At 36.3% G+C, this 16838-nt stretch overlaps 1 protein-coding gene across 4 annotated transcripts in view; it reads left to right on the forward strand.

The window, feature by feature from the left end:
• Ccnh (cyclin H) overlaps positions 1 to 16838 on the forward strand; it is a 34833-nt gene that overhangs the window by 2158 nt on the left and 15837 nt on the right. For all 4 annotated transcript variants that reach the window (XM_036206855.1, XM_036206856.1, XM_036206852.1 and 1 more), the window contains exons 3-7: positions 1828 to 1901; positions 2936 to 3146; positions 9294 to 9457; positions 11762 to 11832; positions 14828 to 14939. In XM_036206855.1, the coding sequence (XP_036062748.1) occupies positions 1828 to 1901; positions 2936 to 3146; positions 9294 to 9457; positions 11762 to 11832; positions 14828 to 14939 (632 nt within the window). The remainder of the gene's footprint in view (positions 1 to 1827; positions 1902 to 2935; positions 3147 to 9293; positions 9458 to 11761; positions 11833 to 14827; positions 14940 to 16838) is intronic.

The following is a 16838-nucleotide window of genomic DNA, read 5'->3' on the forward strand; positions in this document are numbered from 1 at the left end:
AAAGTGAGAGAGAGAAAAACTAATCTTTGAGATTTTTAAACAAAGGCCTTAAATCATAAGTTGCTATATTTTGTGGATAAGAGCATTTCCAGTGTCATTTCATAGTCTGCTGTACAGTTTGTGACATCCTCATTTTTTTTTTTTTTTTTGAAAAAGAAAAATCTTTTTTTTTTTTTCCTCACATTCTTCACTAGAGAACAGTAGAATTGGGACTAAAGTATAAACAGGTGCTTTTTCAATTCTGCTAAACTCAGTTCCTGTTTGAAATCATCCATTATGTTCTAGCTGTGATCCTGCCATAAGATCTTTTGAAACTTCTATTAGCAGTTGTTAGAGGTTTGTCTTTGGTTTTATTATTGTTTTCTTGGTGGTTCTGTTTGTTTGTTTTGTTTTCTTGAGATGGTCTACAAGTCATGTTGTCCTTGAGTTTCTTATGTTCCAGACGATGACCTTGAACTTGTGATTCTAATGCCTCAACATCTAATGCTGGGATTGTAGGCACTGCAAATCTGGTTTAGTACTGGGACTCAAACCTAAGTGTGCCTGCATCTCTGGCAGGAACACTCTCAACTGAGCGATATCCCAGGCTTAAATGTCTCAGGATTAGTTCTTTGTGTTGTGTTTCCACTAGGGTGGATGGTGGTGAGAAGGAATAGGTAACTGGCCTTAAAAAGCTGAACAGCAAAGAAAAAAGCTGATGTTAAGGCTATGTAAAGTACCTTTACCTTGCTTATTATTCTCATGGCTGGTTAGCTGTAAAGGTCAAGAATGAAAGGCTGTTTTTAAAGTTAATGATTTATTACCCAATAGAGAACTATCTAGGTGGAAGAACATAGAAAATATTAAATACACATGTGTTTATGGATCATTTTTAAGTTGCATACTTATCTGAGAGATGAAACAATCATAAATAGTATCAGATACAGTTGATTAGTTTCTATGAGGAAATTTGGGTTTTCTCTTTTTCATTATAGGTGCTCTAGAATGAGGTCAAGCAATTCTTGAATAAACTTTTATGGAATTTATCTATACAATAGATACAATTTTGTTGTTGTTTAACATAAATTGACAGCAAATTTTTGAGCACTTAAATGAAAGATTTTTCCTGTTATCAAATAATAAATGGTTATTTTACTGTTTTGTCAAGTGATATAATAGTTGAAACTACAGGTAGTTCTTAGTTGAGTATAGCCTTTGACCCTTGATAGTTGTCTGAATAAATCAGATAACTTGTGATACTTTTTCTTTTTCCGTGGAGATAGCAATAATTTACTAATGTGTTATAAGGATTGGAATAGATTGATACGTTAGAGCTTGCACAGTGAGGCTTATTTATTGAATGGGATGTATTCAGGTAATGTGAGGTGCTGCAGTTTGGCAGCCAGCATCATGGTACATCACAGATCTGGAGTTGACGAGAAAAGGCTTTTTGCTCCAATCATTTTATTGTGTTAGCATTTTTCCGAGATTGGGTAACCTGTGATCACGGTTATTTTAATCCTTAAATTTTTCGGATTTTAAGTATTCATGTTGCTCTGAATCCTAACATAAATAAACACTGTTAAGTTCAGTGACTGCAGAAAGGATTATTCCACATAGGCTGGAGACAAATAACTAAAAAATGAAAGGCTTTTTTGATTATGGTGTTTTGTTGTACTTTACCACAGTTTATTTTGACTTATGCAAAATTCAAAAGTATTGGTATGGAGAACCTTTTCAAGGAAAACTGTGCATGAATAAGTTTTTTTTTTCTTCAAAATTTAACATGTAACATGCAAGTAGATTCTGCTTTTATAGATGTGTATTTTTTTTTCCTTTTACTCTTAGGGTACAGCTTGTATGTATTTCAAGCGTTTTTATCTTAATAATTCAGTAATGGAATATCACCCCCGGATAATAATGTGAGTATAAATTTGTCTTTTTGTTTACATAGAAGATGTTTATAATGTGTGGACATTTGTCCGTGGGATGTATATGAGATAATCGACTTCTTAATTAGGAACAATTTGAATTTGAAATTTTTTTCCCTATTTGAGTATAAGATCTTACTTGCCGTTATCTTCTATATTGATAATGGCATCTGAACTGCAACTTGTCTGCCATTCACAACGTTTTTCTTAACCCTGGGTATTTTACTAATACCACTGTCAGTGACATCTCGATTCTTCCAGTCTCTCCGACTAACAGTCATTTGTGGTGATTACTCTCTCGACTCCCATCAGTTTGCGAATCCTGCAGGTTCTTATTAATTTTGGTTAAACGAAGGTGTATTTTGTTTTTTTTCCTCTTTGCTAAGCATTATGCTTATTGTTAAAGATGAGGACAGAATTAATGCAGGACTCGTCACAGAGCTTGTTGTCATTCATGGTTTTGTTTCTGTTTTTCCATTCTCACAGTCAAGCTTAGGCCTTTATTGTGACTGTAGCATCTAAAAGCTATGAGCAGTAGCCTTCCCACTCGGTCCCCTCTCTGAACTTAATGTAGTACTCAGGTGAGCTTCCTGCTTGTCCATAAGCTGGTAACTCTACTCAAGCAACTTGAGACTTCTACTGATGACCTGCAGTCTTAATTATCTTTGCCTGTCTTCTTTGGTCACAAGGTACATACATGTGTAGTATTCTGTTTTTACATTAACTCTTCCGTTTATATTTCTTGATACACACTACTTTTATTCCTTAGTTACTTTTTTTCCCAGTTTCTAACTGGACTGTATGAAGCTACCAGTAAGTTAATGGTGGCTAAATGCTGTAGCAGCATTAGGAGACAGCTGTACCTAAGCCTGCTAATGGATAAAAGTTTCAAGAGGAGCTCATTATATTTCATTTTTTTAAATTCACTGCAGTGTCTAGCATAGTCATGTGCAAATATTAAGCAATTTACAAAGTACTTTAAAGAAGACTTAGGTTTTTCTGCCCTCTGTTATTTCTTCATGTAGGCTCACTTGTGCATTTCTGGCCTGCAAAGTAGATGAATTCAATGTGTCTAGTCCTCAGTTTGTTGGAAATCTTCGAGAGAGTCCCCTTGGACAGGAGAAGGCACTGGAACAGATTTTGGAATATGAATTGCTACTTATACAACAGCTTAATTTTCACCTTATTGTCCACAACCCTTATCGACCATTTGAAGGCTTTCTCATTGATATAAAGGTAAACTTCCCGATAGGAAATTAGTTAATAGATATACTCCTTTGTTATTGTTTGCTAAAATAATTGAAAACTCTATAACCAGTAATATCCGAAATGGTGCAACTTGAGAGTCTGTGCTGGCTCTTCTAAGGTAATAGTTTTCAAACTGTAATGTGCATTAGAGTCCACCCAAGGAGTTTGTTATCTTAGAGTGTTAGATAAGAATTTCCAGGTTTCTGGTTTAGTAGTAGATTGTGAGTTTATAGTAATGCTCTTAAATAATTATGGTGACTCTTCTAATTGATATATATTGTCATAGATCTGGGCCTAGAGACTTACGAACCTTATAAATTTCTTAATATTAAACTAAAAAATACATGGCTTCTATTTTTAATGTTTTATGAACTCAGGTCACAAATATAGCCAGAATTATAAGTAAATGGCTGACACCTGTAGTCTTAGGTCCTCAGGAAGTTTAGGCTGGAGGATTGCTTGCACCTGTGAGACTAGCGTAGCAATGTAGTGATACTGCATCACAAAACATGTAACACAAATATGTACATGTATGTATTTTATGTATAGAACTTATATTTATGTATTTACATGTGCAACATATTGATACATATGTAAATATTGACATGGTCAGTTAAGTTGTTGAATAGTCTAAAGTAGAAGAGAAGTTAAGAACTGGTTCATCTCAGTTGAGCAGCTACGGATATTTGGTTTATGCTAAACATGTTTGAGGGTACAGCCTAAAAACAAGACAGGACATGACAACTTTCAGGGACCTTACAGTTTAATGTTCTTTTGATAACTATTAGTGTGCTAAATTTTATAGAGGGAACTATACTCCGAATGAAGATGGCAGATTGAAAGGCAAGGAAGACACAACTGAGACATCATTGCTTGAAGTGAGGTTCAAATCAAGAGTAGGAATTAGACCCACCCAGAGACCTTCCTAATTAAGAGCTCAGACCCATGGCTGACTTAAGAAATGAAGAGCTGACGATAGAGGGGGAGAGTGTTGTGGTTTAAGTGAAAAGCAGAAGTCTAGACTATTTAAGTAGTGTTGAAGACTTTGAACAAAGAATAAAGGAGTAAAAGTCATGTTTAGAGAATCGGGTTTGCAATGTGAAGAAAGTGGTGTTGACGGCCTCACAGGTTAGTGTGCACCTGTATTAGTCAGGGTTCTCAACAGTAACAGAACTTCTGTCTAGAGAGAAAAAGGGGTGTATTAGAATGACCTACAGGCTGTGGTCCAGCTAATCCAACAGTGGTTGCCTATCAACAGAAGGTTCAAGAATTCAGTAGTTGTTCAGTCCATGAGGCTGGATGTCTCAGCTGATCCTCAGTATATGCCAGAATGCCAACGAAGTAGGTTCTAATACCAGTGAAGAAATGGACTTGTTAGCAAGCCAAGGGCAAGCAGGGAAAAAGAGGGGCTTCCTTATTCCCTGTCCTTATAGGCTTCCAGCAGGTGCACACAGATTAGAGGGAGATTTTTCCACCTTAAAAGATCTGGATTAAAGTTGTAGTCTTCCTACCTCAGAGATTTGGATTAGAAGGGGATCTTCCTACTTCAAATGATTTTAATTAAGCAAAAATTCCTCACAGGTGTGCCCAGCCATTTTTGGGTTTCAGTTAATTCCAGATGTAGTCAAGTTGACAACCAAAATAGCCATCACAGCATCAGATGAGATTGAACATCTGTATGTGTCCTACCTTTTGAAGAGAGTGGGTCAGAACAGGCAAGGGGAATGGTGAGGACTGGTCGTGAGAAACACTAAAAGGGCAGTGGGGCGATGAAGAACTGGTGACTCAGACTGACCCAGAGTTGTAGGGTCTGCTGGGAAAACAAAAGGCAGTAGAGTACTCTTCCATAAGAAAGCGTAGCAACTTTCTAATTCTGCTCTGATCAGGCAGAGAAAAGGTAGATTAATAATATTTGCTGAATTTAGTGCCAGAAAGGTCATTTATGATTTTGTTGAAATTTGTCTTTGAAGTGTAGAAGAAAAAAAAAAAAAGATTGGTGGTTTTGGAGGAATAAATTGAAAGAGAACAGGCTGTAGAGATGGCTACTCTTCCAGACTTAACAGGACTCAGTTCCCAGAACTCACATGGCAGCTCATAATTGCCTGTAATTCCAGTTCCAAGGGATCCAGTGTCTTCTGTCCCTTTTGAGCACCAGGCATGCATGTAGTGTACAGACATACATGCATATTTGCAGGCATACCCATATACATCATATACATAAAAGTAAATAAAATTTTAAAAAAAGGAAGGAGAACCTCAGAATTCAGAATTGTATCTGGCCAACTTGGGCTACATAGTAAGATCCTGTCCAGAAAGAGGGGCAAAACACAAGTGTGTTTCTTAGAATTTTTCCTTAATGAGTGATACATTCAGAGATAGTAGATGAATTTGACATTGTGTGAATTATATCACCCATCTTCCATCTTTATATATTGTCCTTGGCTAAGTGTTACCATGCATGGAACTGTCATATGTTCTCATAACAGTGGGTCTGTTAGTCGATTATGGACCCACCTAAGGTTTTATAATCAAACTTTTTGTTCGTAAGTACAAGAAATATGCTCCAAAATAATAATTAAAAATGTGTAGTGCAGCAGTAACATAGTTGCTTATCATTTTTCAAAATTCTGCAGTGTATATACTTGTCTCTTAAGCTGAACCATAGGCTTGTTTGCACAGGTATCAATACAAACATACTTGTGATGGTTGTGAAATCACTAAATGATGGGGAATATTCAGCTGCATTAGAACCTTGTAGAACTCATGTCTATTATTTATTACTGGTAGAAAAATTGTTTTGTGGCATAGAACTTATATACATAACTTAAACAGTTTCTCTGAAGTGAAAGAGGTAAGATGGAGGAAGTGCAGAATGTAGAAGAGTATTCTGTTTTTGCAGGAGAGAGAGACGAAAGTTAAATACTGACCCAAGGAGCTGGTTACGAGAAAGAGATTAAAGGGGAAACAGACCATACAGCATAGCTGTGGATTCTCTATGAACAATATACAGCAGGTTAGCATGGAGTTTGAAAAAGGTGCAGCTGGCCTTAGAGAGAGGACAAGCTCTTGTGCTGACATGAGATGGAGGGAGTAGCTGCATGGAGAAGGTGTTGTATCTGGAGATTTGGTGCAGATAATGCAGAGATAATAGTCCACAGAATGACGGTTCGAGGCTCAGTAAGGACATAAAGGTAGAAAATAGTGACTGTCATCACTGACAAATGGAAGACAAATTTTTTAGGAAAACATTATGTAAGTGGTAGACAGAGCAGAGAGACATACCAAGAGGAGTGAATTTGAATTTATAGTAGTATCTCAAGACCTCTTTTGTGGATTTTTCTGGCAGTGCCCAGAAATTGAAAGTATTGAAATTAGATTCAGATACTGTTGAAATTGGGGCTGGAGAGATTGCTCATCAGTTAAAAGTGCTTGCTGTCCTTCCAGAGGAGCTGAGCTTGGTTCCTAGCACTCACATCTGATGGTTCACAATTGCATGTAACTCCAGCTGCAGGAGAGCCGACACTCATTTCTGTTTCTTTGGGTACTGTGCAAATGACGTACACTAACACAGACATGTATACATAAATAATAATCTTAAAAAGTACAGGAAAGAAATGAGTGAAGACTTTGCTAAGTGGGATCAGGTAGAAGGTTCATAACCAAATGGTCTGAGATTTATAAGAAAAGCATGAAGAAATTAAAGTCCTAAGAAAGGGAGACATCTGTAGTCAGAATGGAATGGTTACATTTATTATTTCAGGGTCAGACATTTGGGGACAATGATTAGGCCTATATGTGGCTCCACATTTTTTTTTTTTTTGAGCTGAGGATCGAACCCAGGGCCTTGTGCTTGCTAGGCAAGCGCTTTACCACTGAGCTAAATCCCCAACCCTGTGGCTCCACATTTGAACCTGATATTTTGTTTCAGAATATTTATAGATTGTCTTACTGCTTCAGGACTTGACTAGGAATATCTGAAGTCAGTCTGAGGGATTGAGACTTAAGTAATTGACAGGCAGTGTGAGGTCTTCCAGGTTTCGTGGTCATAGTTTAAAAACATTGCTGTAGATATTTCAGATGGCTGATTGGTTCATTTATTTCCATTTATTTTCCCCCACAATATACATGAAAACAAATCCCCTATAACAATGATATACAACTGTAGCCAGAGGCTTTTCTCTGTCCTGCTCCCATCCCCCAGCTGCTTGTAAATAATCACTCACAGGCTTAATATTAATTGTAAACTGGCCTATTGCTCAGGCTTATTACGAACTAGCTCTTACTTCTAAATAAACCCATTTCTATTGATCTGTGTATTGCCCTGTGGCCTGTGGCTTACTGATAATGCTCTGGCATCCTACCCCTCTGGCAGTTGCTGGTGTCTCTCTGATTTCTCCTGTATCTCTGCTTGGATTCCCTGACTGGCTCCACCTTATCCTGCCACAGGCCAAAGCAGCTTCATTTATGAACTAACGGGAACAACATACATTCACGGCATACAGAAAGACATCCCACATCATTTCTCCTTTTCTGTCTAATCAAAAGGAAGGTTTTAACTTTAACATAGTAAAATTACATATAATAAAACAGGTATCAAGCAAGAATTACGGTTATAATATTTAGTCATTTGTATTTGACAAAATTATTTAATTTTTTAAAATAATTTTTAAAAATTTAAATTTTTTTAATCTATCCTATCTTTGTGAGTCTAAAGTTTCATATCTAATTTATTTTATATCATAACTAAGGAAAACTATAATTATAACTATCTAATCTTCACCTCTATCAAAGACCTCAGAGGGATATAATAGTACCTGATTAAACAGGAAGTGCATTGTAAGCAACTAGAAATGACAAGAGACATCTGGCAGCCTGGACAGTCACTCAAAGTTCTTCTGTAAGACTGGGGCATCCATCTTCAGCCTACAGGCCTAGAGTCTCTGGCAGACTTCTCAGTGAAGCAGGGAATTTGAAGGACTGTTGTGCCTATTTTGGCAAAATTCATCAGTGGCTTTCTTCTGTGCCCTGCAGAATGTCTTGCAGATTCTTTCATGAAGCAGGAGCCCTGAAGGACCGTCCCATCTTGTTTTGGCAAGTTCAGCAGTCATTTTCCTGTGGGTGCTGTATGTTTATACAGCATACTTTCAAGTAGTCCAGGCAAGAGCAGTTTCTTGCCCAAATGGCTAACTTTTGCCATCAAGAAAGCAAACTATGTGTGGAGTTTCTTCGATGCTCTTCATCTTCTCTGATGTAATTGGTACTGCCAGGAGCAGATGTGTCTCACTGTCCAGAAAAGTCTAAGATTTTAGAACATTTTAAATGCCATATTCTATATGAAGTGTTCTAAATAAAGCTTGCCTGAAGATCAGAGAGTAGATCTAGCCACTAGTTAACCATAGAGGTCAGGCAGTGGTGGCACATACCTTTAATCTCAGTACTTGGGAGGAGGAAACAGGAAGTGATATGGCTGGGCAGAGAGAGGAAGTGATAAGGTGAGGTGGAGACAGAAGCTCAGCCCCTTTCAGACTGAGGAGTTGGAGAGGTAAGAGGTGGCTGTGGCTTGCTCCTTTGTCTCTCTGATCTTTCAGCATTTACCCTGATATTTGGCTCCAGGTTCTTAATTACTAAGACCAATTAGGAGTCACGCTATATATAACAGCTCCTAATTTGACCTTAAAATTGCCTGGATTGCCTGGTTAGTCTTTACCCTAGAGTATATGTCCAATACATCTTGGGTCTGCCTTGACTCCATTAGAAACTCTAGGAGCTTACCTTTCTAACTTTGAAAAAGACTAAACTGAGAATAATATTAAGTATTACTGTCTTAAAGCGTGTGTTTCTTTTTTGTTCATATAAGCATATATTTCTAATTATGATTCTTGTTCCAAAAAAGTTTGAAAGTCATATCAGTGAAATCAATGAAATGTTCAGAATTTGATGTCTATAATTTAGCTACATTCTATTAATACATACCAAATAATCTAACATTGAAAGATTAGTTTTTGCAAATAGAAAAGGAGTTACTTTTTAAAAATTGTTCTTTATTAAGATCCTACTAGTTACTGTATGTTTTTAATGGTTATTGATATTCAATAAACTCTCAGAAATGGTAACATCTGTAAATTTTCTTTCTAGACTCGATACCCCATGTTGGAGAATCCAGAGATTTTGAGGAAAACAGCTGATGATTTTCTTAGTAGAATTGCGTTGACAGATGCTTACCTTTTATACACACCTTCACAAATTGCCCTGACAGCTATTTTATCAAGTGCCTCTAGGGCTGGAATTACTATGGAAAGGTATCGATTTGTTTATTTTAGTTCAAGTTTTACTTCTTAGTAGAGTCTGAGTTTTTAAGTAAGGTCTATTAGATGATTGTCTTTGTATTTATAATGCCTTATGTCAGATAAGTTTTGTGACTGAAGAAATGAAATTGCCCTTAAAAAAAGATTTAATCAAGTATTGTTGAGCCATATTTCTGACTTAGGTAGAAGTGAAACAGGTAGTTTTGGAAGACAGCTATCACTGTATGATATTTACAAGTTCATTTGTTGTACAACATGAGTAACACAGTCAGTAATAATGGTAGATGGCCTTAGGGAATACCCACATGGAAATTGACGTTGAGCCATAAATAATATCTACTACATACGTAGAGATTCAGACAGTACAATGAGTAATTTATGTGAATTAAATCTACATGATTTTTTAATATCTTATGCACGTATTAATTCTTACACTTATAACAGTACTATATGTATATTACTAGGGAGCTGAAAGAACAGCAAATATTTATTATACTCCAGTTATTTTCTAAATTATACTACTTTTATTGTTTATAATTAATTTCTCTTATGGCTTGAGATTCTTTTATTTCATTTTTATAAATAGCTGAAGAAAAAATTTTCTAAGCTTAAACTATTTTATATACTTACAGTCTCAAAGTACAGTGATAAGACAGTAACAAACATGAACAGATATAATTTAGTTTTTGTCTTCCCTCATTGGGAATATTTTTTATTACTACAGAAGTACCAATATTCCTGACTCTCAGATACCATATTTCACATAAGGCAGTATGTGAAAGACCAACTGAGCTTTTTACACTATGAACAGTTACAAATTTTGAAACACATTTGCATCCAGGGTAAGGGTGACCTTAGGCTTTTTTATTTATATATGGATATCTCTTTTCTAATACTTATTTTTATCTGTGTGTACATATAAATATATGCCATGTATATAAGTGCCCTGTATCCAGTAAAGGATGTCAGGTCCCCAGAGTTAGAGTTCAGTAGTCATGAGCTACCAGATACAGGTTCTAGAAACCAAACTTGGGTCTTCTTCAAGAGTAGGATGTGCTATTAACCATTGAGACATCTCTCCAGTCCCAGTATACCTGTTTTTGTTCAAACACAACTCTATGTAGGTTTAATCCTATTGTGATTTATATCCCATTTATTTACTAAGCAAACATTTAGTGAGTTTCTGTTATATTACACTTCAGGAATATAGGAATGAAACCCTGCACTAAGTAGGAAAGACATCCATGTGAATAATTACTTGTCTGGAGTTTAGGTGTGGAGCCTATGTAAGGCATATCTGTAATTCCAGCACATAGGAGATGGAAACAGGAATGTCAGGAGTTAAAGGTCATCTTCAACAGCTACACTGAGTTCTCATTGGGCTACATGAGACCCTGTTTCAAAAAAAAAAAAAAAAGAATGTAAGGGAGATGACAAAGGTATAACAAGATGGGAATAAGGAAACAAGTTAATATGTAACATAGATATCAAAGTTTTGTATATAGTTTAATCTAGGTAGTTTAAAATACTGCAACAGCAGTTCTTAAAACTCTTCATTTATAACTAATTTACCTGGGAGAAAAATTACTTTTTATATTTATGTTTGAAAGACCTAGGATCTAAGAGTCTTTATTTGGGGTTATAGCACCTATACACCATGTATTGGTATGTAAAATTTCTGGGGAATTAAAATTTAAACAGTGTAATTAGGGTTTATAAAACATTCATAGAAAAGTATTAACATATTTGCTTTGGACTTGATACGATGTAATAGATTTACAAAGCATGAGATGAGATCTTGTTGGTAGACTGCTTGTTAATGCTCAAGTACATCAACAGGTAGAATGGCTGTAGGGGAAAGCTGGCTGGTGCCCTATTCCATATCTTCCACCTTTGAGCTTATTTAGCCTGTCTACAGCTCAGACTCTTCGTGAATCAATTACATGAAGTTAGGCTTATGAAATATCTATATCAAACATTTAATATAAAATGATAAATATTGGTCCTTAGTACTGTTGTTACTGTTCTTTTATCTCTGAAAGGTTATATATAATAAAATTTAAATAAACTTTGAAGAGTACACATCTCATAAGCTAGCAAAAATGGTAGTAAATCTTTTAGATTATAATAGCTGTAGGTTTTAGTACTGTGGAGTTTTCTAATATTATATGATATTTTTAAATAAGTAATTTAAAAACTGTACTTGATGAATAAACATGGAGGTAAATAATTTATGTCTTGTCTTTTCAATGTGCTGTGTGCTTTCAATGATTTAAAATGCCTTTTTCCCTTCAATAGCTATTTATCAGAGAGTCTAATGCTGAGAGAAAATAGAACTTGCCTGTCACAGTTACTGGATATAATGAAAAGTAAGTGCTATTAACAAAGCTGCTTTCTGAATAAATGTTTTGGTATTTAATGTGCAGTGGTAGAGTTCTTTAAATTTACTTTTATTGAATTACTGTGTCAGAATGCATTGAAGATACATTGGTGAGACTAAATAAAAGGTATATGGAAGGAAATACTTGTTGTATGTAAAAGGGAATATGGATATCAGATTTAGAAAAGGCTGAGTCAAAACAAGGTTCTTTTAAAGTATCTACAAATATGTGATAGACATTTAGATGCAAAGGAACGAACTTCAAGGTAAGGCTTACCTTTGCAATCACTGTTTGGTAAATAATTTTAATTATTAATATGTCATTTGCTGGTCATTTTGTTACTGATACAAAGCCAGTAATTGTCAAGTGGGGTTGATAGGGATGAAGTGTCAATTTCAGAAGTCATATTGACTGTTACAACTTGGTGTTTGATAAAAATGTAGCTTGTCAGCGGGGCCTAGATTGGGACTTGGTGGTAGAGCTCTTGTCTAGCATGTGTCAATTCTTGGTTCAGACCCTAGCAACATAACAAAAAACCCACTACAGCAAAAACTGTGAAGAATGCTGCTAAAAAAAATGGCCCCTAAAACTCGCTTGGTAGCTCAGGCTGGCCTCGAACTCACAGAGATCCGCCTGGCTCTGCCTCCCGAGTGGGCTACCAAATGAGTTCTAGGAGAGGCGCAAAGCTACACAGAGAAACCCTGTCTCGAAAAGAAAAAAGAAACAAAACCAAAAAAAAAGAAAAGAAAAGGAAAAAAAAAATGGCCCCTAAAAGGAGGTCCATGTCCTATCTGTGGGACCCGTGACTGTTACCTGAGACCACAGAAGTTGGAGTTGTTCAGATTAGTTCATCGAAAGATGCTGATGGTGACTTGAGTTACTTAAGTAACAAGTACATGTAGTCACAAGGGTCCTTATAAACAAAAAGTAGAGAGAAATTTCAGACAGCCATAAAACAATGTCATGACAGCAAAAGAGATGTGCAATCTTGGCCTTAAAAATTGGAGCAATCTAACAAATAAACAAAGCTGGCAGTCACCAGAAATGAACAGGCAGAATGGATTTTCATTAGAACCTCCAGACAGAATTTGGCTTTCTGCCAATACTTTGATTTTGGCCCAGGGAAACAGATTTCAGATTCCTGGACTTCAAAGTGTGAGAGAATACATTTGGTTGCTTTGAAACACCAACTCAGTGATAATTTTAATAGTAGCCTTGGGAAACTTAGAAAGACTTTCATAAACACTTATTAAAAACTTCTTAGTGCTGGTGTTGAGAAATCGTCTTTAGAAATTCTGGTAAGAATTTCTGCTTGGTTGATTAGCACATAATACACAGACACAGAGACATATGTGACATATAGATTACTAATACATGTTTTGGAGAACGTAGCCCAGGCTAGACATGAACTTGTAATCTCTTGCCCCAGTTTTGGAAGTGCTAAGATTGTAGGGTATGCCAGCACACTCAGTTCTTCATGAATTGTCTGGCGATCGTGTTCATAGCTACTGAGATGTACATTAGAGATAAGGGCGAATAAACCAGTAAAATACCAGATTGCCAACCTTTACTTAGGTGATAGTAAATGTGTTTATATTTTAGTGTTTATTTTAAAAACTGGGATTCAAGGCATGTGGTTCTTATGCTGTGATGTGATTCTTTGTTTGAAGTAATTTTGAATTTCCTCTGAGCATAATGAATGGAGCAGATGATTTTTCTTTGCATAAGCTGTAGGTCTTCATATTTACCACTAGAGGGCTCACTTCCAAAGCTAATTGTGATCTGGTAATAGTTCCTAACAATTTGGTAGTAGAAGGTACATAAGGATAACATGATGTTATTTGAAGCTTAATGTTTAATTCCTGATTTCTCAATATGCTTATTTTGTTCTGCTTTTAATATGACACTAGGATAGTGCTTCAGAAAATACTCAGTTTTAATATGAAAGTGTGTGTGTGTGTATGTGTATGTATAGATGGGGGGAAGACAGATATTACTCTAAAGATATTGAATCATAAGTACTAATTTCTGGTTTAGTTACCAGTTTGAAGCACATGACCACACAATACGTCCCTGGACTTATTCATGTTCCTGAAAAGTCTTGAGATTTTTATTTTGTTTATTATGTTGAATAAAAACATAAATCAAAGCATATTTTATTACTTTACAATTATTGATCTGTAATTTTTTTCACCCCGAGACAGGGTTTCTCTGTTTAGCTTTGCGTCTTTCCTGGAACTCAGTCTGTAGACCAGGCTGGCCTCGAACTCACAGAGATCCACCTGCTTCTGCCTCCTGAGTAGTGGGATTAAAGGCATGCACCACCACCGCCCGGCTATAATTTGTTTGTAACCTGAGTAAAAGGATATGTTTTTATAGCAGCTATGTTTTGTTACAGAGGCATCCCTTTTTTACATGTTATTTTTTTTGGTAAATAAGAGGTATATTCCTGGGCCACCATCTGTTAATGCATATGGCTGGTGGTAGAGAATAAAGAGTCTTTACTAAATCACAGAGATTACTTCACAGGCCTTAAAGTAAGCAAATGTAAACATGGAGGTACTTAGAAATAAATAATAACTATATTATATAACATACTTACATTTATGCCATATATAATGAAATAAACAGCAAATACCTATTACTTGAACTTAAAAGGCTGGTACTTCATTTTAATATAGAATTTTAATATGGAATACAAGTCCTGGTAAGAATGTATATCACCACCAATGTCTTGTTTCCTAAAGCAAGTTAGTTTATTTTGCTTTCTTTATATGAAAGCATATTTTATTTTATTTATTTATTTATTTATTTATTGAGACAGGTGTAGCCCTGGCTGTCCTGGAACTCGCTCAATAGACCAGGATGGCCTTAAACTCAAGAGATCTGCCTGACTCTCTCTCCAGGGTGCAGAGATGAAGGTGTGTAGCACCACGCCCAGATGAAAGCAGACATTATTAAATACTTTTGTATCTCCATGTAGGCATGAGAAACTTGGTAAAAAAATATGAGCCACCCAGGTCTGAAGAAGTTGCTGTTCTGAAACAGAAATTGGAGCGATGCCATTCTGCTGACCTTGCACTTAATGTGGTGACGTAAGTAGGCATGACCTGAAAGTTATGTTCACAAAGGCATTGAGTTCAACTGTTATTTAAATTACTTTACTGGTACAAAGTGTGTTAATCTTAGGACTTAAATTATAATCAGTTGAGTATAGTTTTTGCTTGTGTTGGAAGTTGATATTTCAATTGAATATACTGGTTTTTCTTGTGTTCAAGTTGAACCCAGGGCCTTGTCCGTAGGCCAGTGCACTGCCTGTCCTACATTTACAGCCTGGCTTGTGTGTTACTTTCTAGTGGGAGCAAACACGAGGAAGAGATGTTTGGCTTTCTTCCTACAGTTCTGATTCTGATCATTCCTGTGTGACCTGGCTTGCTTTTCCCTCTATGGAATTACTGAGAGTCAGTCTTCCTATGAGATCCTTAAACTTTCGTTTCTTTACCAACCTGACACATGGTTTGAGAAACAAGTATACTGTTTTTAGACTTAATTTTTATAAACTAGTAAGGAAACTTGGCTCATATCTATTTGATGAGACATTGTATCAGAACAATAAAATGTATTCTTAGGTTGCTTTGTGTAAGTATAAGAGCATACTTAATGTCTCTTAATTTATAGGCTAATATGGATTTCACCCTAAAATCTATGGCATATATATTTATGTGGTATTTTGATATCTATGATTAGTGAAGAAATAATAACAAATATGTTTGGAAAACTGAAGAGCATACCAAGGCCTTCAGCGCAAGGCAGCTATGATTTAATTCCTTAACTGTAGTTGTAGTAGAGAACTACTCAATGGCTGTACGAAGTGCAAATTATCAGACTGATGTTTTAAAGCTGTGGCTTCAAAGCATGGCTTTGTGTAAATCTTGAAATTGGTAGGTTTCAGTAGTAACCAATATCTGAAAGCTATAAAGAAAGTTAACCTATTGGTGAATAAAAGTTTTGTAGCACTTAACTGTGTTCTTACATTGATTTTGAAATGTGCAAATGAGGCTCCACACCCACCAATCTAGCCCCTACCTGTTTTGTCTAGAAGTAGAGTTACTAGAACATAGAATGCCCATTATTTATGTACTTATTGTGTCCGTTTTCATTCTATGGCAGAAACTCTATGTGTGGGTCTCCCTCCTCCTCGGGCATCCTTGGCCACCAAGTCCATGAGGGAGGAGGGAACAGAAACAGAAGTAGCCTTCAGCGTTACAGCTCACTTATTCCAGAGTAGGAGAGAGGATGGAAACTGCAGCTGGGGCATCAGTTCATTTGTAATTGGCAGGATGCGCCTATCAAACACTAGGAGCAGGATACCCAGTTGTCATATGGACAGCCGGCAGAGAGTGTCTGCGGGATCTGAGTCAAGAGTCACATTTGAGATGGGTCAGGCCTCTAAGTCTAGAGACTATCCAGGTAGGGAGGGAACCCTGCTGGAAGGGGAGTCCTCCATTTTACGCTGAGCCCAGAGTGGTGTCTGGACATGGTGGACTGCAGCCTTAAGTTCAGGGTACTCCAACATGTATGGACTGCAAACCCTGAAGTACTTACTAATTTGTCTTCCTCGTTGGACCACTCAACTATTAATTCTGTTCTAGTTAATAATGGAATGGGTCATAATCCAAAATTCCTCACTGTTTATATTTTATTCCAAATTGCCATTTGCTTTGCACTCTGCCAAGGAAAGTACATTCCTGTGCAAGTGTCTTGAATACATTTCTTTGTATAGGAAGGACTTTAAAAAAAATTACATAGATTTTTATAAAATACAACCAAAGTTTCTACAAAGTAAAACAGACTTAAAATACAAGTTCAAATTTTATTAGATTCAGTGGTCAAAAGTTAGTCTGTCAAATTGCTGTATAGTTTCTAAGTACACAGTGTCTGTTCTGTTCATCTCAGTGCAGGCTGAAAACAGCTCGTGAACAGCACCAAGTAGC

This window comes from Onychomys torridus, chromosome 15, assembly GCF_903995425.1.
Source record: "Onychomys torridus chromosome 15, mOncTor1.1, whole genome shotgun sequence".
Classification (NCBI taxonomy): Eukaryota; Metazoa; Chordata; class Mammalia; order Rodentia; family Cricetidae; genus Onychomys; species Onychomys torridus.